The sequence below is a fragment of the Podarcis bocagei genome, assembly GCF_964188305.1.
Source record: "Podarcis bocagei genome assembly, chromosome: 16".
Classification (NCBI taxonomy): domain Eukaryota; kingdom Metazoa; phylum Chordata; class Lepidosauria; order Squamata; family Lacertidae; genus Podarcis; species Podarcis bocagei.
Window position 1 is genome coordinate 17818584 of NC_138142.1, and position 22017 is coordinate 17840600.

At 49.5% G+C, this 22017-nt stretch overlaps 1 protein-coding gene across 4 annotated transcripts; it reads right to left on the bottom strand.

The window, feature by feature from the left end:
• Window positions 1-28: 28 nt before the first annotated feature.
• Window positions 29-21979, bottom strand: SLC7A4 (solute carrier family 7 member 4; the record flags this gene model as incomplete). Of its 4 annotated transcripts, none has more annotated exons than XM_081174859.1 (5): window positions 29-4846; window positions 7399-7507; window positions 9435-10117; window positions 13178-14231; window positions 19738-21979. In XM_081174859.1, 4 exons carry the CDS (start codon window positions 14157-14159, stop codon window positions 4650-4652), a joined length of 1971 nt encoding a protein of 656 aa, XP_081030985.1. In that variant the 3' UTR covers window positions 29-4649. The 4 variants fall into 4 exon arrangements, with proteins under 4 accessions (XP_081030985.1, XP_081030984.1, XP_081030986.1 ...); XM_081174858.1 differs by lacking the exon at window positions 19738-21979 and adding an exon at window positions 19399-19650; XM_081174860.1 differs by lacking the exon at window positions 19738-21979 and adding an exon at window positions 19276-19379.
• Window positions 21980-22017: the final 38 nt, after the last annotated feature.

Genomic DNA, 22017 nt, shown 5'->3' on the forward strand with positions numbered 1-22017 from the left:
ATGCATAAAAATAAACTCACAGCCAAGGAACAGGGAAAAAAAATCTTTATATTAATTGGCTTCTTTGCCACAAGCTGTCGCACAGAGCAGAGTCACAGCATGACAGGCGAAGGCAGTAGCGAGGAGGGCTACTGCTACGAATCTAGTGATGGGAGCAAGCAAGCAAAGGTCAGAGCACAGAGCAAAACAGCAGGCGCTGCCTGTGGGATTCACCAGCAAACCGGTGAGACATATGTGTGGTAAAACCCAGCTTCCAGCATCTCATAAGCAGCTGCACAACCTCCCTCCATCTGTGGGTGAGAGCAAGGAAAGACTTTTGCTCTCTGGGCTTCCATTGCCAGCAATCTGCAAGAAAACCCTGCCTTCCTTCTTGGGACCTCTCTTGGCCTCTCAGTGTTTTTGCCCTGGCCTCTGAGACAACAGAAGCTGATGCATCCAAGAGTCAGCGTGAGCAACAGGTAAGTGATGCCACCCCTGATGGCGTGTCAGGCACAGCGGCAGCGGAGGTCCCCAGGCAAACTATTTTATACGGGAAAGATTGGCCCTTGGGATCTGCTTCTGGGAAAGCCAAATGCACACAGGTGAACACAGCCTGACAAAGTGGGGCTGGCAGTGGGTCGTGAAGGGCAGTTGCAGTGCTCAGATTCATGCTAAGCAGTTGAGCAAATACTCAGCCGGTTCTTTGGAGAAGGAGGGCAGCTTCACGAGAACAGGGAGGCCATTTTGAGATTCCTAAGCAGCCTGCGGCCTGTGCTATGGCAGGAGGTTTGGCCCTGAGTTAGTGTGTGACCCGGTGGGTGGCAGTATAAACGGTCCTTTTAAGAAGGCTGTGAAAACTTTGCCAGTCTGGTGCCCTCCAGATGTTTGGGACTATAATTCCCATCAGCTCCAACCTCCATAGCCATAATGGACTATAACTCCCATCAGCCTTTGCCAACATGCAGAGGCATACATAGGCTTCCTTGCACCCTTGGCAAATGGTGCCGCCCCCCACCCCTCTTTGAAAATAAATACATGACATAATTCAGTAATCACAAATTACTCAAAAACTGGATGTTTTAACAGCACAATCCTATAAATGTCTACTCAAAAGTTAAATCCCACCAAGTTCAATGGGGCTTACTCCCAGGAAAATGGGTACACAGGAATGCACCCTAAATCTGGCGAGCCAGAGGCAGGAACTTTGGACAATACTTTGCTTGCCTTCCTGTTACTTCTGACAAGGTGCCAGCAGAAAGGCAGTAACTCGGAGGTTGCACTCCCAGTGCACACTTTACTCGGAAACAAGCCCTGTTGAAGTGTCCTGGACCGCTGAGAGGCATCAGCTGGGGAACCCCCAAAGGAAAAAGGCTCGGGTCCTGGGGAGTGGTGATGGGACAACAATGAATGGTCAGAGGGAGAAGACTGGGAAGAGGCAACAGGGCTTGGTGAGAGGAAGAGTTGGTGGAAGAGAAGCCCAGAATCGGAGGCAGAAGCTGAAGTGGGTTATGGAGAGAAGGGAGACCAAGAGGCAGAGATGAGTAAGGCTGGTGAAGAGTCACGGGTGTTTCCTCCTGCTTCTGTGATAAGTTCCCTCCCCACTTTGTCTCCCAGAACCAGAAGAGAGCTGAAATGGGCAGAACAGTGGCAGGCTGCACCCAGGCATAGTCTCTGGTTGCTTGGAAAAAGCCGTGGAGTGGAGGGGACTTAGACAGCTGTAGGGAGGCGGGGACTTTCTGCAGCTGATTCATGGGGCCAGGCCTACTGGGGATGAGCTGCTATGCTTATTAGACCCGACACTTGGCCGACTGTGAAAATTGTGCTTTGGCTAGTAACAAGTTAACTCCAACTTTGCCAGTGCAATTTACATCTGGCTGGTTCTTTGACATTAAGTCAACAGTCCTTGCTTTCTGGGTTAAACCCACGGCGTCACATGCCCCAGAAATTGGTCAAGGCGGAAAAGAAACCGGGGGAAAGCAACTCGGCTGTGCTAAATGAAGAGCCTCGCCTGACATTTCTTAGCCACCACATCAGCTGAAAGTCCCTTCTGGGGGCACGCAGTGGGAGTGGAGGGTGGGACATAGTGTAGAGAGGACAGAGGACCAGGCAGGGATGTTGTCACGGGGAGCCCCACTGCACAAACTAACCACCAGCGCTGCCAGGAAGGTGGTTCTGCAGGGCTGCTATGACGGCGTCCAGATTCCTCTGCCAAGGCGCTGAGAGAGATGCCATTTTTGTGCCCTCTGTGCCTGTGCAGTTGGCAGGGACCAACCTGGCCAATCCCTAGGTATGTCCCAACCAGCATGGTTGGGTTGTCTGGGGGCGATGGCGGCGGCCGTCCAAACCAAGCTGGGAGGCACCACATGGGGGGGGGGGGAGAGCAAGTGTTTTCCTCACTCAAAATTGAACACAACAATTCCATTTTTCAGAAAGACTTAGCAGTGCAGCCCCCCTCCAGGTCTAATCAAAAGCAAAACCCCTCAGAGTTCAGTGAAACGTTCTCCCAGTTATCTGCTGCAAGTTATCTGCAGCAACCCCTAAGTTCTGTGCTATGGAATGAATTAAAGACAAACCCGTAAGTGGCCATAGAGGAAGCTCCCTGCTGGATTTGTGCACGAGTCCAGGCTGTGGCCTTGCCATGAGCCTCACTATTAGCAGGTGGGGTTCTCTAAAATAGGTACAATTGGATGGTTTAGCCACTGCTACTGCAGAAAGCTGCCCTGGAAGAGTCTCTGACATGGAAACAGGGCAGATGGTCTCCCAAGGACAGGTATCTACTTTATGAACCAGTGGATTCAAGTCACAAGGAAGGAGATTTCGACTAAACTTCAAGAAGAACTTTCTGATGGTAAGAGCTGTTTAACGGTGGTGGATTCTCCTTCCTTGGAGGTTTATAAGCAGAAGTTGGATGACCATTTGTCGTGTATCATTAGTTGAGATTCCTGCTTTGCAGGGGGTTGGATTCAATGACCCTCAGGGTCCCTTCCAGCTCTACCATTGTATGATTTCACCTTTTTGTATATAGCCCCTTCCCACTGGAATATTTCCAGAATGAGGAATGGCCACACACACACTTAACTTTTCTAGTGTGATTTTTTTTTAAAGTACATGTCCAAGTTCAATTCTGGGAGCTACTAGTATTGTGGGGCATACTTGAGTTGTCACCAATTAAGGTATCGTTTGCCTGGCTGGCACCTGTTCAATCCATGCCATCTTTGAGCTGCTGAGAGGGGGGAGTTGGTTATCGAACACTAAAAGGCAGAAGGGGCTGAGAAATGGTAAGTTGATTTGGTGGAGAAGGTGATAAATCCCTTCCCTTCTTCACCAACCTGGACTTTAACACCCACCCCCAAGCTCTTTTAACTTCCAGACTGGATTACTGCAATGCAGTCTACGTGGGGCTACCCTTGAAGATGATTTAGAAACTTCACTTAGTCTAAAACACAGCAGTCTGATTACTGGCTAGGGTAATCCATTTAGATCTCCCGCATTTTAAAACAGATGCGCTGGTTGACAGCTCGCTTCTGGACCCAATTCAAGGTGCTGATGTTGGTGTTTAAAGCCCGAAATGACTCAGGCCCCAAATACTGACAGACCACAGTCTTCCCTAGAGACCATCGGATTTTGAGATCAGCAGGGCAGTCCCTCCTGGTAGTTCCTCTGCCCTCAGGGGCTTGGGGTGGGGGCGGTCTGGGAGAGGGCCTTCTCTGTGGTGGCCCCTAAACTGGAGAAGTCCCTCCCCGCAGAAGTGCATCTGGCACCTTCATTGTGCAGCTTTTAGAGGATCCTGAAGATGCACCTCTTTACTCTGGCTTTTGACATGAGGTGTATATTTTTAGGACCCAACTTATAGTTATGGTTGCAAGTTGTTTGAAATTGCTTTTAATGTTGTGTTTTAATGCTGTAAACCACCCTGGGACCTTAGGGTGAAGGGCAGGTTGTCAATCAATCAATCAATCATCATCACCATCAGGCTATGCCGGCTGGGGATGATGGCAGTTGTGGTCCACGCTTTCTGGCATACACAATCCACCAGGCATCATTGAGAGACAGACGCACTCACAGTGCGAAAATGCCTACTGCCTCGTTCTATGCAGAGATGCCATTTACTCTAGCGTATTTTGTGGCAGGCAAGAGACAGCCTTCTGTCAAAGCAGAGCCAACTCAGTCAGGGAATGAGAACCGACCCCTGAAGCTGGCACAGCGGTGCCCCTCCCATCTTGCCCTTTTGTACAAACCCATCAAACAGGAGCCACCCCAAAATAATCTAAACGGGACACCTGGAATGAAGGTTGCAGGCAGCCAGAGCAGCAGCCTGGAGGAAAGAAAAGGGGGGAACACGTAGATAATGGAAAAGTACAAAGACAGCCTGCCCCCTGTCTGCTGCGGGTTGAGACGGGCTGTCTGCAGATCAGCTCTCGGTTCCAAGCTGGAGGGCAGGATAGACTGGGCAGTTTTCAATGGCAAGATGGGTCCAGCTTTCCAGAGCAGAAATACAGACCAAGCAGGAAAGCAGCAGCAGTGGGTCTCTGCTCAATAACACTCCCAGAGTCTTCCTGGCTGAATCAGACGAGGGCTCCTCTTCTTTCTGCCAAAACACTGGAGAGTAGTGGGTGGGCTGGGGGTGGTGGTCAAAGGGAAGGGTCTCCTTCAAGTTAGGCCTCTCTGCATCACCTCTTGGCTTCTTCCTCGCCTGCCATTTCCTCCAATCCCTGAGAGGGCTGAGTGCTGGGCTGCACAGCCTGGACTGTCTCTTCCAGGCTGCCACTTGGGAAAACCACGTAGCGGGCACAGACCGAGTGTGCCGTGGGCTCCCGTAGGTTCTCTTTGCTGTGCCAGATGCCGTAACCAAAATAAACCAGCAGACCTGGAAACGAACGCACAAAGAGACAGATCAGCAGCCTTAACCCCCCAAACCCAACACCAGAGCCCAGAATGGTGGCATGCATCTAAGACCAACATTCCCCAACCTGGTGCCCTCCCCGGGTGGTTTGGATTACAACTCCAGCCCCAGCCAGCTGGCACAGACTCTCATTGGCCGCTCTTGTTTCCTGGCAGATGGGAAAAGGGCAGACTCTGCTTTTTCTACTTGCAGGCTTTTGGTGAAATATGATGGGCTGCTTTAAGGTAAAGGGACCCCTGACCATTAGGTCCAGTCATGGCCGACTCTGGGGTTGTGGAGCTCATCTCGCTTTATTGGCCAAAGGAGCCGGTGTACAGCTTCCTGGCCATGTGGCCAGCATGACTAAGCCGCTTCTGGCGAACCAGAGCAGCGCACAGAAACACCGTTTACCTTCCTGCCAGAGTGGTACCTATTTATCTACTTGCACTCTGAACTGCTAGGTTGGCAGGAGCAGGGACCAAGCAACAGGAGCTCACCCCGTCATGGGGATTTGAACCACCGACCTTCTGATTGGCAAGTCCTAGGCTCTGTGGTTTAACCCACAGCGCCACCCGCGTCCCTTGATGGGCTGCTTTATATGTTACTAATTTCCTATTTTTTCTCAGTTAATAATTATCTTGCTGGTGTTGATTTCCTTGTGAGGTTGTGTAATTTTCAATACTTTGCAGAGAAATTGTTATTCTACAGTTTCGTTTTTGACTTTTTGCACTTTGTATTTCTGTAGGGAGAAAGGCGTCTAACAAATTTAATAAATGCTAATTCAGATAACATCTGAAGGGCACTGCTTTGGCTAACCCCCAGTTGCAATGCTTAGATCCAGCTCCACCTGCCATTATACATATGTCAAGGACCGCCTATCTCCAGATGAACCAACCAGGACCCTGTGATCAACATCTGAGGCCCTTCTTCATGTGCTCCTTCTGCGAGAGGTCTGGAAGGTTGCAACCAGTGGCGTAGCGTGGGGGGTGCAGGGGGGGCCGGCCGCACAGGGCGCAACATCTGGGGGTTAGGGTTAGGGGGCGCAAATCCACGGGTTAGGGGGCGCAAATTACTTGCCTTGCCCCGGGTGCTGACAACCCATGCTACGCCACTGGTTGCAACACAAGACCTTTTCTGTGGTGGCTCCCCATTTGTGGAATGTTCTCCCCAGGGAGGCTCATCTGGTGCCTTCATTACATATTTTTAGGTGCCATGCAAAAACATTCCTCTTCTCTCAGGCCTTTGGCTAATTAAACAATCTATGGCCTTTTAAACTGCGTGTGTGGATTATTGTTTTTGTTAATTACCACAACTCCCATTAGCCGTAGCATGAGACAACTACTGACTGAGGGTGATGAGAATTGCAGTCCAAACTGTCTGGAGGGCCCCAGGTAGGGGAAGACTGCTTTAGACATTAAGGGTGGGCAAATCTGTCAAACCCGGTTTCTCCTTTTCCCAGCCTTAAGTTCAGTAGTTCCCCACCTTCCCATAGTGGTCTGCAATTTATTTATTTTTTAAGTCCTCATGAACATTCACCAGCATTTCGGTGTGAATTTCTTCTCAAAGCCATTTCCCCCAATGGAATGGATTTTTGTCTGCTATCCTCTTTAATTACAGGGGAGCCAAGTAGAGGGGGGCAGCCCCACAAATTTCCAATGAAAGGGTTGGGGTCCCCAAAGTTGATGGGCATTGCCATTCAAATGGTGTGTGTGTGCCATGTCATGTGATCAATTATGTGGTGTAGGCCTTACCTGCCCCCCAATATATTATTCAAGTTGGTGTTAGGATATAGTTCCGTTCCACCTTATAAGGGTACAGGTATGACTGTTGTGTGTCACATGCCTGTTTACTTCTAGCGCTTGCTGGGAACTTCCGTTTGTATATACCTTTTGTATTGCTGCTGTTTTGCTGGAGACGAAGGGAAGCAGACATGTTTTTTCCTTTGTTCCTGCTGCTGAATAAAATGCTGTAATATACTGCTTACACATGGCTCTGTCCGCCTCTTCTCCTGTGAGAAGATTTACACACTCTGCTGATAGAGCGTGCACGAGGCTCATGTCCCTGATTGATGCCATTCCAAGGGAGACTGGTGATCGTCCGGCTGCCGGCAGGTGGCTGGAGCCAGCTGGGGGCCTGCCTGATGCCCCCGTTTCCCTGGCAGTATCCCAACAGTTGGCACCCCTGATTACAGTACAGTGGTACCTCGGGTTACATATGCTTCAGGTTACATACGTTTCAGGTTACAGACTCTGCTAACCCAGAAATAGTGCTTCGGGTTAAGAACTTTGCTTCAGGATGAGAACAGAAATCGTGCTCCGGCGGCGCGGCAGCAGCAGGAGGCCCCATTAGCTAAAGTGGTGCTTCAGGTTAAGAACTGTTTCAGGTTAAATACGGACCCCCAGAACGAATTAAGTACTTAACCCGAGGTACCACTGTAATTATATTAATTTTTTAGGCACGTTTCCTTCCACGTTACTTCTCCCGATTTCTCCCCTCACTCTTGGGTGCGTCTGTGTGCACCCGATCCCCAAACTCACCCGCAACCAGCCACACAGAGAACCGGATCCAGGTCATGTAGTTGAGTTTCAGCATGAGGTAGACATTGATGAAAATGCTCAGTGCTGGAGTCAGTGGCACCAGAGGGAGCTGAAGAAAAAGAAGACCCAGGGAATTGAGAGCAGGAAAACGGGAGGATGCACTTAGTGGTCTTTTCCAGCAGGGCTGATTGAAAAAACACGGGGTGGGAAAAATGCCATCCCTTACATGGGTGGGTTAACCTTCTCTTAAGACTCTTTGCACCTCTTGTTCTCTGAATGTCCATTGATAACCGGTAGTCAGTGGTATCATGGTTTGCTGGTACCCGAGGTAGGATGAAAAGGAATTTGAAAACATCCCTGTTTATCCAGCTGTTGGGGGCTGAAGAATACTGTTCCTGGCAATCCTAAGATTTTTGGAAGGGAAGAATGTTTTTAACTACTATTAGATGTTTTAAATTGCCCTTGTTTTTAGAACATTTTAACTGTTTTAGAATTTTTATACTTTGTTCTTGTTTTTAAGCTGTGTAACTGATCACTTCCCTGGGGCTCTTTTCAGAGAAAGGACAGGGTATAAATTTAATTATTGATGTCATAAATGATGATGATGATGATGATAATAATAATAATAATAATAATAATAATAATAATAACAATAACAACAATAATAATAATAATAATTCCTGTCTGGAGAACTAGCATTGCAAAATTCAAAAATGTGTGAATTTTGACAGCAAGCTGTGTTTCGGTTGGTGTACAATACAATCGTATCTCCCGTGCATCTAACTTGTGCGATTTCAACCGTATTCAGCTGGAGGCCAGCTACCGTATTTTCCGCTCCATAGGGCGCACTGGAACATAGGGCGCACCTAGTTTTTAGAGGGGGAAATCAAGAAAAAAATCTTATTTTCCCCCAGCCCCAAAGAGCAGCATACAGGCTGTGCGCAACCTCTCCCTGCCGGAGGGGTTGCGAACGGCTATGGCACAAACCAAGACAGTGAGCGGGATGGATCCCGCTCACTGTTTCAGCTTCCTCTTTAGCTGCGCAACCCCTCCAGCTGGGAGAGGCTGCGCAGGGCTAAAGAGGCCATAGCCGTGTGCAGCCTCTCCCTGCTGGAGGGGCTGCGCACAGCTATCCCTGAAGCCTTCTGAGCACAGCACAAGTTCCCGCTGCGCTCCTCAGGCTTCAGGTTCCTTTTGTTGAAGCTGGGAGAGCAAGACTCTCCTGGCTTCAGCGAAAGGAATCTGAAGCCTCCAGAACGCAGCGGGAACTCGCGCTGCGCTCCGGAGGCTTCGTGTCACTTTTGCTGAAGCCTGGAGAGTGAGAGGGGTCGGTGCGCACCGACGCCTCTCGCTCTCCAGGCTTCAGCAAAAGCGACATGAAGCCTCCGGAGCGCGGAGGGAGCGCCCCCTCTGCGCTTCGGAGGCTTCACGTTGCTATCGCTGAAGCCAAGGAGCCTGCGTTCGCTCCATAGGACGCACACCCATTTCCCCTTAATTTTTGGAGGGGAAAAGGTGCGTCCTATAGAGCGAAAAATACGGTAATTAAGACAGATCAAGTTAAACCTAAGCAAGGCAAGCAGCTTAAAAGCTCTTTTTTTGCACCATACTTGCTTGGAGATACTGGCATCCCAAGAGTTTTTAAGTTCTCTGCTTTGCTCGCTGGGCAAGGCCGGCTCCGTGTGCCGGCTCTGGGAATATGGACAATACTGTTTTATTTGGAGAGTGGGGTTGTTTTAAATCATTGTTGAATGTTACATGTTAATTTAGATTTTTGTACATGTGGGCTGGAGTATTGTCTAGGGGCTTTTGTTGGGGAAGGTATTGTTTATTAGTGTGTATACATTAGCATTTTTAATCATTTTGATTATTATGTATTTTGTGCTCCGCATATTGCAACTTTGTGTTGTGAAGCGCCCTGAGATCTACGGGTATAGGGCAGTATACAATTAATAATAATAATAATAATAATAATAATAATAATAATAATAATAATAATAATGAATGCAAACGGTGTCAAATCTCTCTCCCATCTCTACCTGGAATGTCTGGGTGCTTTGCTGCTGCTGATGAACACTGATGAGGACCACGCTGAACACGAAGGCCAGGCTGAAGAGGAGGACCAGCAAGGCGTAGCTCCATGTGGGGAGGTGGAGCTGGTTCTGCCCAAATACCAGGATGGAGGATAAGCAGATTGCTGACACCATAAGGATAATCACGGCCACTGTGACCACTTCGCCGGGGTCAAAGTCAGCCAGGAAGCCTAGGTAGGGTTCAAAAAAGGCCTTCATCTGACCTCCTTCTCGCCTGCTTTTTGACTTCTCCTTGCCCACCAAGTGGAGCTTATCTGAGAAAGACTCGTATTCCTTGGGTTCCGTGGTGCCGATGCTCTCGGTGGATGCCGGGGCAGAAGCCTCACTCCTGGCAGATGTGTTGGAAGCTTCCTCCGTCTTGACCTTCTGGAAGCGCAGAATGATCACGCTGGCAGCCACAAAGGTGTACGCCAAGAGGGTGCCGATGGACAGGAACTGGACCAAAGCCTCCAGGTCCAGGCTGAGGGCCAGGAGAGACATGAGGATGCCAAAGACCACAATGGCCACCACGGGGACCTGCGTCCGAGGGTGGACACGCGAGAAGACCTTGAAGAAGAGCCCGTCCTCTGCCATGGCGTAAACGATGCGAGGGAGAGAGAAGAGGTTGCTGAGGAGAACGGTGTTCATGGCTGGAGAGAGAGAGAGAAGAATGGGAAAGGGCAGGTGAGCCAGAGAGATGCCACCCACAAGGCAGGCAGTCTCTGCTAAAGCTTGCTGGAGGAGCAGGACAGCCCTGGACAGGCCCAGACAGAGGGAGGGGGCCACTTGGCCCGGGCCTCCAATTCCAAAGGGGGCCTTGGTCAGCATATTCACTTAATATAATCCTTTCCCCTATGTATTTTTAAAAGCACTACAGTGGTACCTCGGGTTACATACGCTTCAGGTTACAGACTCCGCTAACCCAGAAATAGTGCTTCAGGTTAAGAACTTTGCTTCAGGATGAGAACAGAAATCGTGCTCCGACGGAGCGGCGGCAGCAGGAGGCCCCATTAGCTAAAGTGGTGCTTCAGGTTAAGAACAGTTTCAGGTTAAGAACGGACCTCCGGAAAGAATGAAGTACTTAACCCGAGGTACTACTGTATTGTATATCTATATTTTCCATTTTGTCTTTATATGCAGATATGGTTCAAGGCTTGAAAAGAAATTATTTGTCAGCGTAACTTTTGTGAAAATTATTTATATACTTACTTATTTATAAGACTTCAGTTATCCCCAGGGTAAAAAAAGGGGGGGGCACATTATCTACCTGGCCCGGGCCTCTGCAAGGCCCTGGCCCTGGAGGGATGGAGTAGGGAAAGCAGAAGATCATGCCAAAACAGAGGAGTTACCCCAATGTAGCCGGCTAGCACCTTAGACCCATAAAGGCAAAAGGCATCCATGGGTCACAGCAGCCATCATGTTAGGTCACCCAGTGAGCCAAGACAACAACAACAACAACTATTATTACTATCTGCTGTCAATCGAGGCTCAGATAGCCTTAGTCGCCCAGAATGCCTTCCATCAGCTTTGGCTGGTGGCCCAGCTACGTTCCTATCTGGACATGGATAGCCTAACTACTGTTGTCAATGCTCTGGTAATCTCAAGGTTAGATTACTGCCATGCGTTATACATGGGGCTGCCTCTGAAGACTGTTTGGAAGCTTCAGCTACTGAAGAATTCAGCAGCCAGGTTGCTCATTGGGGCAAGATGGTTTGAACATATTACACCTATCCTGCTCCGACTACACTGGCTACCAATTACTTTCCGGGCCCAATTCAAAGTGCTAGTTTTGACCTATAAAGCCTTGAATGGCTCAGGACCACAATACCTTAAGGCCTGCCTCTTCCCATATGAACCTACCCAGATCCTGAGATCATCTTCAGAGGCCCTCCTTCATGTGCCTCCTCCTCGAGAGGTCCGAAGGGGGGCAACACGAGAATGGGGCCTTCTCTGCAGTGGCTCCCCGTCTGTGGAATGCTCTCCCCAGGGAAGTTTGCCTGGTGCCTTCATTACACACCTTTAGGCGCCAGGCAATAAAATTCCTTTTAAACCAGGCTTTTGGTTGATTTGATTGACATCCTATGCCCTTTTAAAATGTGGGGTTTTTTTGGGGGGGTGTTATTGGGTTGTTGTTTTTATTTTGATTATATAGTTTGTAGTTTTATATTTTGTTCTGTGAACCACCCTGAGACCTCCAGGTATAGGTATAATAATAATAATAATAATAATAATAATAATAATAATAATAATAAAACACCTATTTGACTGGGTTGCCCCAGCCACTCTAGGCAGCTTCCAGCAAAATATAAAAACACCATAGAACATCAAACATTAAAAACTTCCTGCTACAGGACTGCCTTCAGATGTCTTCTAAAAGTTATTTATCTCCTTGATATTTGATGGGAGGGTGTGCCACAGGGCAGGCATCACTATCTAGAAGGCCCTCTGCCTGGTTCCCTGTAACCTCACTTCTTGCAGTGAGGGAACTGCCAGAAGGCCCTTGGAGTGGGACCTCGGTGTCCAGGCCAAATGACGGGGGTGGAGATGCTCCTTCTTCAGGTATACTTCAGGTATTGCCTCTTCCAGCTTAACTTACCTCCCAGGGTTATTGTGGGAAGAGGGAGTGGCTACTAAACCACAGAGTGCAGCTCTGTGAGGGGAATAGGGGGTCTCCTCAGCATACTGAAGTTCTATGATGGAAACTACAGTAACCTTACTCTTTGCTTTCAGCCTACTCAGATTAAAGAACTTTCCATCTGTTCAATATATAATCTCTAACCCCTTCGACAAAGTGTAGGATCATGGCAATGAAAATAACTAATGCCAGTGCACTGGAAGAAGCAAAGATCACCAGTGTCAAAGCAATGATTCTTCAACATCAACTTTGTTGGACTAGTCATGTTGTTCAGATGCCTAATTATCGTCTTCCAAAGCAATTACTCTATTCCCAACTTAAAAATGGAAAGCGTAATGCTGGTGGTCAACAAAATGGGTTCAAAGACTCTCTCAAGGCAAATCTAAAAAATATGTAGTATAAACACTGACAATTGGGAAACACTTGCCTGCGAGTGCTCCAATTGGAGAACAGCCTTTACCAAAGGTGTCATGGGCTTTGAAGACGCTCGAATTCAGGACACAAAGGAGAAACGTGCTAAGAGGAAGGCATGCTTGGCAAACCCTCACCATGATCAGCTCCCGCCCGGAAATCTATATCCCCACTGTGGAAGTGTGGATCCAGAATTGGCCTCCACAGTCACTTATGGACTCACTGCTAAGACTGTGTTCATGGAAGACAATCTTACTCGGCTACGAGTGATCGCCAAAGAAGAAGAGGGGTTCTCCTAACAATTCTCAGCCCCCTTAACAAATGAGAGCTCCCAGCATGCTTTGGGGGGAAAGCATGTCCATTTAATGGGGCATGATTCTGTATGTGTGGCATGATTCTGCCGTCTCCCAGGCCAAAGCCCCCACCAGCCCTGCACTTCTTAAGTGCTTTTATCTGGCTGGAATGTCTTCCAAAACGGCATCAAAGCCTTCTTGCTAGCGTGGAGAGTTCTGTCCATTCCTCCACCCACTTTTGCCTCCGGCCCTGCCCACCAGTGATGTGCGGCCTCTGGAAAGTCGCACATGATGGAATGCCACCCTCAGGCTGAAAGAAAGCTCCCTGATTTAGAAAGAGCCCACATCCTGGAAAGGCAGCTCTGACTCACCACAGATGGACCCGGCAGCCACGATGAAGCCAGCCCAGGAATAGCCCCTCTGGTAAAAGGCATCAGCCAGCGCCGAGTCAGGATTCAAAGAGTGCCAGGGCACCATGAGCGTCAGCACCATGGAGACCAGGATGTAGGCTCCCGTGGCGAGGCTCAGCGAGATGGCGATTGCTCTTGGGATGGCCCTCTGCGGGTTGCGGGCCTCCTCGCTGCATGTGGCGATGACATCAAAGCCCACAAAGGCGTAAAAGCAGGTGGCCGAGCCGGCCATGATCCCCGAGACGCCGTACGGGGCGAACCCCCCTTCGGCGGCCCCCCAGTTTTGAGGCCGGGCCAGGACAAAGCCCATGATGAGGATGAAAAGGATGACCCCCATGCTGATGGCAGAGAAGACGTGGTTGAGCCAGGAGGAGACACGGGCGCCGAAGGAGATGAAGGCCGTGGCCACGAGGAGGATGCCAAAGGCCAAGAAGTCTGGGTAATGGGCCAAGAATGGGATGTGCCAGCTGCCCACGTGTGTCTCTGTGAAGTTCTTGATCCGGTGGTCAAAGATAGCATCCAGGTAGCCACTCCAGGCCCTGGCCACGGCCGCTCCCCCTATCATGTACTCCAAGATGACGTTCCACCCAATCAGGAAGGCCCAGATCTCGCCTACGGAGACATAGGTGAACATGTAGGCCGAGCCTGTCTTGGGCACGTGAGCGCCAAACTCAGCATAGCAGAGGGCGGCCAGCAGTGAGGCAATGCCAGCGATGATGAAGGACACGACGATGGCCGGCCCAGCCGTCTCCTTGGCCACTGTGCCCGTGAGGACGTAGAGGCCGGAGCCCACCATGGCACCGATGCCAAGGAGCGCCAAGTCAACGGTGGTGAGGCAGCGGTTGAAGGACGTCTCCATCATGTCGTCCTCCAGGGTCTTGACCCGGTTGAGCTTCTGGCAGAAGCGGGCCAGGTCCGCCGAGCGAGGGAGGCGGGTCACCATCTTGCCGCGAAGGACGGAGGGCCGTTTCCTCTGTTTGAAGGTTTGGGGGGAAGGCAGAAGCGTCTCCGACTCCTGGGCAAAAGTGAGGAAGGAAAGGTTTGTAAAATCAGAGGTGCTCATCAGGGCTTTGACCAGCTGTAGAAGCCAGCTGGGGCAGAGATTGGGGCTGGAGGTTGGAAGTTGAATAGAAGCAAACCAAGGGCACTGTGCCGAAGTTCCTGCAGAACAGGTTTGGCTTTTTAAAATATCCTGTTTGATGGGCTAGAGTGTTCCTGTGTGGAAAGTTTTCCTTCCAGGCTGGTTGTGCGAGGCCCTGGGGGAAGGGGCAGATTGGAGAGGGATCCCAGCACACATAGGATTTCAGTGTAGAAACTCATTTTCACTATCATAGCTTGCCTTCAGCATGCAGGAACAAAAGCACAAGAGACCCTCTGCCACTGCACACTTATACTCTTGTGTGCTGCCCTATATTCTGTACAGTGGTGCCTCGGGTTAAGTACTTAATTCGTTCCGGAGGTCCGTTCTTAACCTGAAGCACCACTTTAGCTAATGGGGCCTCCTGCTGACGCTGCACCGCCAGAGCACGATTTCTGTTCTCATCCTAAAGCAAAGTTCTTAACCCGAGGTACTATTTCTGGGTTAGCGGAGTCTGTAACCTGAAGCGTATGTAACCTGAAGCGTATATAACCTGAGGTACCACTGTACTGTGCGGGTGGCACTGTGGGTTAAACCACAGAGCCTAGGACTTGCTGATCAGAAGGTTGGCGGTTCGAATCCCCGCGACGGGGTGAGCTCCCGTTGCTCGGTCCCTGCTCCTGCCCACCTAGCAGTTCGAAAGCACATCAAGGTGCAAGTAGATAAATAGGTACCGCTCCGGCGGGAAAGTAAACGGCGTTTCTGTGCGCTGCTCTGGTTCGCCAGAAGCGGCTTAGTCATGCTGGCCACATGACCCGGAAGCTGTACTACGCCGGCTCCCTCAGCCAATAAAGTGAGATGAGCGCCGCAACCCCAGAGTTGGTCACGACTGGACCTAATGGTCAGGGGTCCCTTTACCTTTACCTTACCACTGTACTGTGGAATACTATTTTCCCTTTTCTCTTTACCTGCTCTGTAACAACCTGTCTTGCACTGGCTGTTAAACTTTATTTTTTAAAGGAACTATTAGCAGTTTTTAGGAATGCACACAGCCTTGGAAGCCTTTCCACTCACGGCTTGGTGTTTTGATATGAGGGTGCATCTCTCTCTCTCACACACACCCTCCAAGACACTTAACTCCTAGAGGACAGGGTTGAAGGCCCATAGCTTGGTGACAGAACCTCTGTCTTGCAAGCAGAAGGCCCCAGGTGGCAGCAATCCCTAATGGCAGCATCTGCAGGTAATGCTTGGAACGTTCCCTGGCTGAAACCCCGGAGAGCAGCTGCCAGTCAGAGTAAGAGACACTGCGCTAGATGGACCAATGGCCTGACTCAGCATAAGGAATCAAAGACAGGTCATAGACAGAACCCAATAAAAAGTGATAGCAATATAAGCAAGTACATGAGAAGCCAAGGCCACTATGTAAACAGCAGAGAAATTCTCCAAACAATAAAGAACATTCTTTTTTTGTACTTCTTCAAATGTCAATTGCAGAAAGTGCATGGGCGGTGGATATTAACCCTTTACTGCCTCCATTTTTGTTCCTGGGTTTTTTTTCTTCCTTTCAAGGGAACAGCATCGGATTGAATTTCTGTCCTGCACTTCTGTGCATCTGAGCATAAACAGGAAGGTTATAACTCTCAATGCACTGTGGCCCAAAATGGAAGAATTCTCCATTCATAGATGAGGGGCAGCAAACGTATTTAAAAGGCTATAATTCAGTGGCAGAGCATCTGCTGTGCATGCAAGTTCAGTCACCCATGGCATCTCTGGGTAGGGCTGGGAGAGAAACTTCCCTAAAGCTGCTGCCAGTCCGTGCAGGCATTGCCAAGCTAGGTGGGCCCACGGTTCTGACTCAGTAGAAGACTGCGACCTATATTCCTGTGAAGCTTGCAGAACAGCATGGACACAACCGTACACACTTAACACTGTTTTGTTTTTTTCAAAAAGACTGACACAAAAGGCAAGGTCGTCATCCAAAGAAAGCTGTTGACCTGGGATTGGGGCCGGAAGATTGGAGACTGCCCCTTCGTAACTGGGGACCAGTTTGCCTGAAGAAAGAAAACTCTTTCCCGAGGGAAGAATCCTCAGCAATTATTGTGGGTTATTTAAAATGCAGTAAAACCATTCATGTTTTGCTAGATAGGCACATAATAAGGAGCCGAAGCTGACAGTGCTTTTATGTAAGTTTGCTGGAGAGAACTCTGCGATAGACACTTCCACAGTGCCCTGACGGGCGTGGGCATTTCTATATATTCAATGTGGGTGGCGCTGTGGTCTAAACCACAGAGCCTAGTGCTTGCCGATTAGAAGGTCGGCGGTTTGAATCCCCGCAACAGGGTGAGCTCCTGTTGCTTGGTCCCAGCTCCTGCCAACCTAGCAGTTTGAAAGCACATCAAAGTACAAGTAGATAAATAGGTACCACTCCGTCGGGAAGGTAAACGGCATTTCCGTGCGCTGCTCTGGTTTTGCCAGAAGTGGCTTAGTCCTGCTGGCCACATGACCCGGGAACTGCCTGCGGACCAATGCCAGCTCCCTTGGCCTATAGAGCGAGATGAGCGTCGCAACCCGAGAGTCATCCACGACTGGACCTAATGGTCAGGGGTACATTTACCTTTACCTGCCGGGGTATGTCCTCTTTTCCATCTCTTTCCATCTTTTCCCACCATGCCAGCAATGTGAGAGCATCTGCTCTCGACTTAAGTATGGCTTTGTAACCGAATTACCATTTTAAACCTTCTGAATCTGTTACTCTTCTGAGTGAGTAAATGTTATATTTTACATTTTACGAGACTGTGTGGTTATTGTTGGAGGGATGGGGGGAGGGGGAAATACCAGGAGAGTCCAGTCTGCCTTAAAGCACTCTGGATTACTTAAACTGAAAAGCTAAAACTAGACTATCTAAGCTTCCGTTCAAGCTACAAAGGGGCACCACTGCTGAGTGAAGGAAGGAAGGATAATACCTAATAAATATATCCTCTCCTAGCATCTATTCCTATCTCTGCTCAACAATAATAGCAGCTTGGGTGGGTGGGGCTGCAGGGATGTCAACAAAGCAGGCATGAAGAAGACCGGGTGCAGAAGAAGGGGAGAAACAACAACTCCATGGAAAAGGGGTGGGAAGATGACAAGAAAAAGAGAAAATATGAAATTGTGTTTTGACTGCATATGTTTAAAATGTTGAAACTGAATAAAATATATATTTTTAAAAAGCAGGCGTGAGGGAATTATGTGCTTGGGGGGGTCATTTAGGGAATCACAGAAATAGAGTTGGAAGGGACCCGCAATTGTCATCAAGTCCAACCCCCCGCAACTGAGGAAGTGTTGCCACCTGCCCACCTATTAGACTACATGTGTTTATTTCTCAGGAGAAGCAAGCATATTTCTTGGATTATAAATTATGTGTATCTACGTGTATATTTACACATGTTAAAATGCTCTTAAAATTGACTCTTTTTACAGATGAATATTGAATATCTCTTTTTTTCCGTATTCCATGTATTCTGCAAACTGTGAATTCCCTCCTCCCCACTGAAAAGGTCGCCCCCTGCCTCAAATCCCCACACTTAGGCATATGTTCACAAAAACAAAACAAAAAACCCTCTGGGAAAATATGTCGAAGGCCTTGATGGCAAAAGAGTCTAGCCCTGAGTCAAGGGTGTGTGTGTGTTTTACATATCCCCAAGGGACCCCTCTGACATGCAGGGCACAATCTATGTCACATCTAGTTTGACCCTAGATCTAAAATGGTCCCTCTCCCCCCTTCCCCCAAATTGGACAAGTGACGACTGGTGCCCACCGGGATTGGTAGGGCGGAAGGCAGGGAGCCCAACAGTAGGGGGCGCCAGAGCCAGTGACAGACAGAGCCAACTCAGGCTAGTTTTCTTCCCCCCTTTCTCCCTGCTAGGTTCTACAAAGGCAACAGGAAAGACTAAGGAGGAAGGAGCTGACAGGAGGTGCTGCCACTCCTTGGACTGGATGGCACTAAGAAGGCAGGCAGGTGAGAGAGCAGGCTGAGGTTTGTGGGTCAGTGCCCCCCTTTTGCCTTAATGAACTGGTGAGCAGCGCTCCCTTTGTAAACAGGGGCGGGGAGAAGTGCTGGAGCTCAGAGCTGCCTCGGGTTTTTGCCTCCCTTCCCCAGAAACCCCTGCCTTTGACCCCGGTGCACAAAGGGGTGTCAGCTCTTCAAGCTGCCAGGACAGGAGCGGAACTCTGCACATGCTCCGATGCACCGCTTTTGCCACACCTCCCAGAAAACGGGGGCTTGTTCTGGATCACAATTTCAGGGCGGTGGACAGAAACGTCTCCGCTGGCGGTGGAAGTCAGTGGCAGAGATGGGTGTTTGGGGTAACCAGCTGTGGCTATGGGAGGAGGAAGGAAAGCAAGCGGCTAAGAACACCGATGTTGAAATTAGACACAAGTGAAGCCAAACAGGAAGCCTTAGACAGAGTCAGACCATTGGTCCATCCAGCTCAGTATTCCATACACTGGTTGGCAGCAGCCCTCCAAAGTTTCAGGTAGAGTCTCCCCCATCTTTACCTGGGAATTGAACCTGCAGCCATCTGCATGCAAATCTGGGGCTCTGGCCCAGTGTTATTTTCCCCAATGAAGACAACCCCCCCCATCCAGTTTGAACCACAAGATTCCCCCTTTCCGTTTTTTTTGCCATTGGGACAAAAAACCTGTCCCCTTCCCCCAAATATTAAAGGCAGGAGGAGGAGGCCGCCTCGGCTCAGCACTTGCCCCACCCTGGACAGCTCCCCGCTCTCCCGAAGACAGAGCAGCGCCTGGGTTAGTGGAAACACCTGTGCGGATGCTCAGCCGATCCCAAAAAAGGCACCCGGGACAGCTGCTCGCGGTTAGACACCCTGAGGCAGGTGCTGGAGGTTAGGCTCCTGGAGGCGGACGCGGGCCGATGGCGCTGCCCTGCGGGAGCCTCCGCCCAGTCCCGGGCCCTGCTGCTGCCTCTGCTCCTCCTCACCTGCCAGGCTGGCGGATGCAGGCGCACCTGGCGCCGGCCGGGCAGCAGGTGGGACCCTCCCCGATGGGGATCGCCCTGCAGAGCCGTCCCGGGTCGTCACCCCCCCCCCCGGTTGCTGCTCACCTGCCGGAGGCTGCTCCGCTCGCTGCACCCGGCGAGGGCCTTTCCTGCTCGGCGGCAGCAGCGCCTCTGCGTCACGGCCTTATTTGTTCTCCAGGAGAGGAGGGAGGGAGTTGCTTTTAATCCGCCCCCCCTCCCGCCGCCCCCCTCACCAGCTGCCCAGGCGAGCCCGGATGGGACTCAAAGGAAGGAGGTGGGTGGGGGGAGAGATGCTCTAAAGCAGCCCAGGTATTGGGGAGGAGGGGTGCTCTGCAAAGGGAGGGGGGCATATCCCTCAGGGCGGGGCACTCTGCAAAGGGTGCCCATCCCACTCCAGCCCCCAACCAAGGACAAACTCCCTACCTGCGTTTGCTACTTTGCGCGGGGATTGTTGTTTGCAGATAAAATGGCAGAAATCCAACCGGTGCAGCTTTCTCTCGCCCGCTCCCCTGGGGAATGGCGTGGGAGGGGAGGTGGGGAAACCAGACGCTGTGTTTTTGAAACAGCCTTCTTGGTTATAATCCTGATCTCACTGCCTGGGGAGTAAGCCCCATTGAATTCACTAGGCCTTAACCTCTGATTAAGGTTACCAGATTTTTTCCAATAATTCCGAGGACACATTTCAACATCCATGGATTTTGTATGGAGACTGATTTGTAAATCCGGGGACTGTCCCCAGGAAACGGGGACATCTGGTAACCAAGGGTTAAGACTGTCTATGGGAAGTGTGTGAGGTGCATGGATTTCTTTAAACATGTGCTGGCAAAATGGACTCTGGCATGGCTACTCAGGAGTAAGCCCTGCTGTGTTCAGGTAAGCCCAGAGCCTCAGCCTTCCTTTTCCCCAAAGTCATCCCCACCAATGTTTGGGAGATGGGATGGTGGATTGCCTTTCCCCCTGAGGTGGCAAGATGGCTTTTAAAGCAGCTTTTAGGGTAGCCTTTGACAACCAACCTGGTCTCCTCGATATTTGGGTGACTGCCACCGCCATCACATGGAAGTTGGAGTCCAAAATGTCTGGAGGTCACCAGGCTGGCAAAGGTCAGAACATGCTTGGCAAACTGATGCTTTTTAGCTGATCAGTGCTACCTGGTTTGCTCTGTTGTGAATTTTGTGTTTGGAAACAAATGTACAACTTGATGAATTTGTATACTGGATTAAGACCTATTTGGAGATAGTATGAGGAGTGGCTGAATAAACTTTGCATTGGTGTGGTCTCTACAATTTGATGTTTATTTTTAAAACATTTATATATGCCTATTGATTATTGGCTAGGGAATATTTTCCTTTTGTCTGTGTAATTTCCTTCCCCTCTTCCTCAAATTAGACAATTTCATGGAAGTGGATCTATCAATGTATATTAGTCATAATTAAATGGTGCCCCCACATTCAAAGGCAGTCTACCTCACAATGTGGGCTGCAAATGGGGGGGGGGGATCTTCTTCACATCCCACCTGTGAGCTGTCCAGAGGAACCCAAAAAACTGGATGAGACGTTGTTACCTACTCTGGCATAAAGGAAACAATTCTATTTATCAATTTGCTTAGCCAAATAATTCTCTTAAGTGGTACAGAACCAAAACTGTAGATAAAGCGCGACTAAGATTCACCAAATATTCCCTGGCACTAGACCAGGCAGAGGGTTTTCTCAGTAGTGGCGCCTGCCCCGTGGAATGCCCTCCCATCAGATGTCAAGGAAATAAACAACTATCTGACTTTTAGAAGACATCTGAAGGCAGCCCTGTTTAGGGAAGTTTCTAATGTCTGATGTTTTATTGTGTTTTTAATATTCTGTTGGGAACCGCCCAGAGTGGCTGGGGAAACCCAGCCAAATGGTCAGGGTATAAAAAATAAATTATTATTGTTATTTCCATCCTGAGCTTTGGCTAAAAAAATGTTTACTACGGAAATCTTTATAATATCTGTAATTCTCAATAGAGGTCTTGAAAACTCCCAAACTAATAGCAAAAGGGACTTGGCTGAGCTTATTTCTTCATTTAAGATACAACATCCCTCCAGTCAAAGACAAAAAGCATTTTCCTCAGTATCAGCCATCTCCGATTGATGACCAGCAGGGGAGGCCCAGCTGTTGGTGCTTCCTGGCTGGCACTGACAGGGCCTTCTCAGTGGTGGTTCCCAATTTGTAGAATGTCTTCCCTGGTGAGATGGTCAAAGAAACCCTGCTCCAGTGGTGCCAAATCAAACATTGAGAAATTATCCTGCAATGCTGACCTTGACTGGCAGCATAGACAGCCCCCTTCAGGGTAGACACACCAACCCACTGTCTTCAAGAATCTCAAAAATAAAAATCCACTGTTGCAATAAAGAGAAGTAGCCTTGCTGAGGGAGTGGACACTTGATGGCCTTCACCGAGCCAGACTATTAACCCCCTGGTAAGCACTTTGAACCACAGGTCCAGTATCCCCACCCCGTCATCACCCCCAAACCCCTAAACTAATGCTGCTTACTGCTCAGAATTCCTTGGTCACCACTGCAAAACATCAACCTTGAGATAAACGACAGCTATATGTGTGTCATGTGTGCATATATATATATATATATTTTAAAAAAACAAGATAGATAATAAATAAACAAACAAACACAGAGTCAAACCGAACTTTGGGGCTTCCTTGGATGTTAAGACA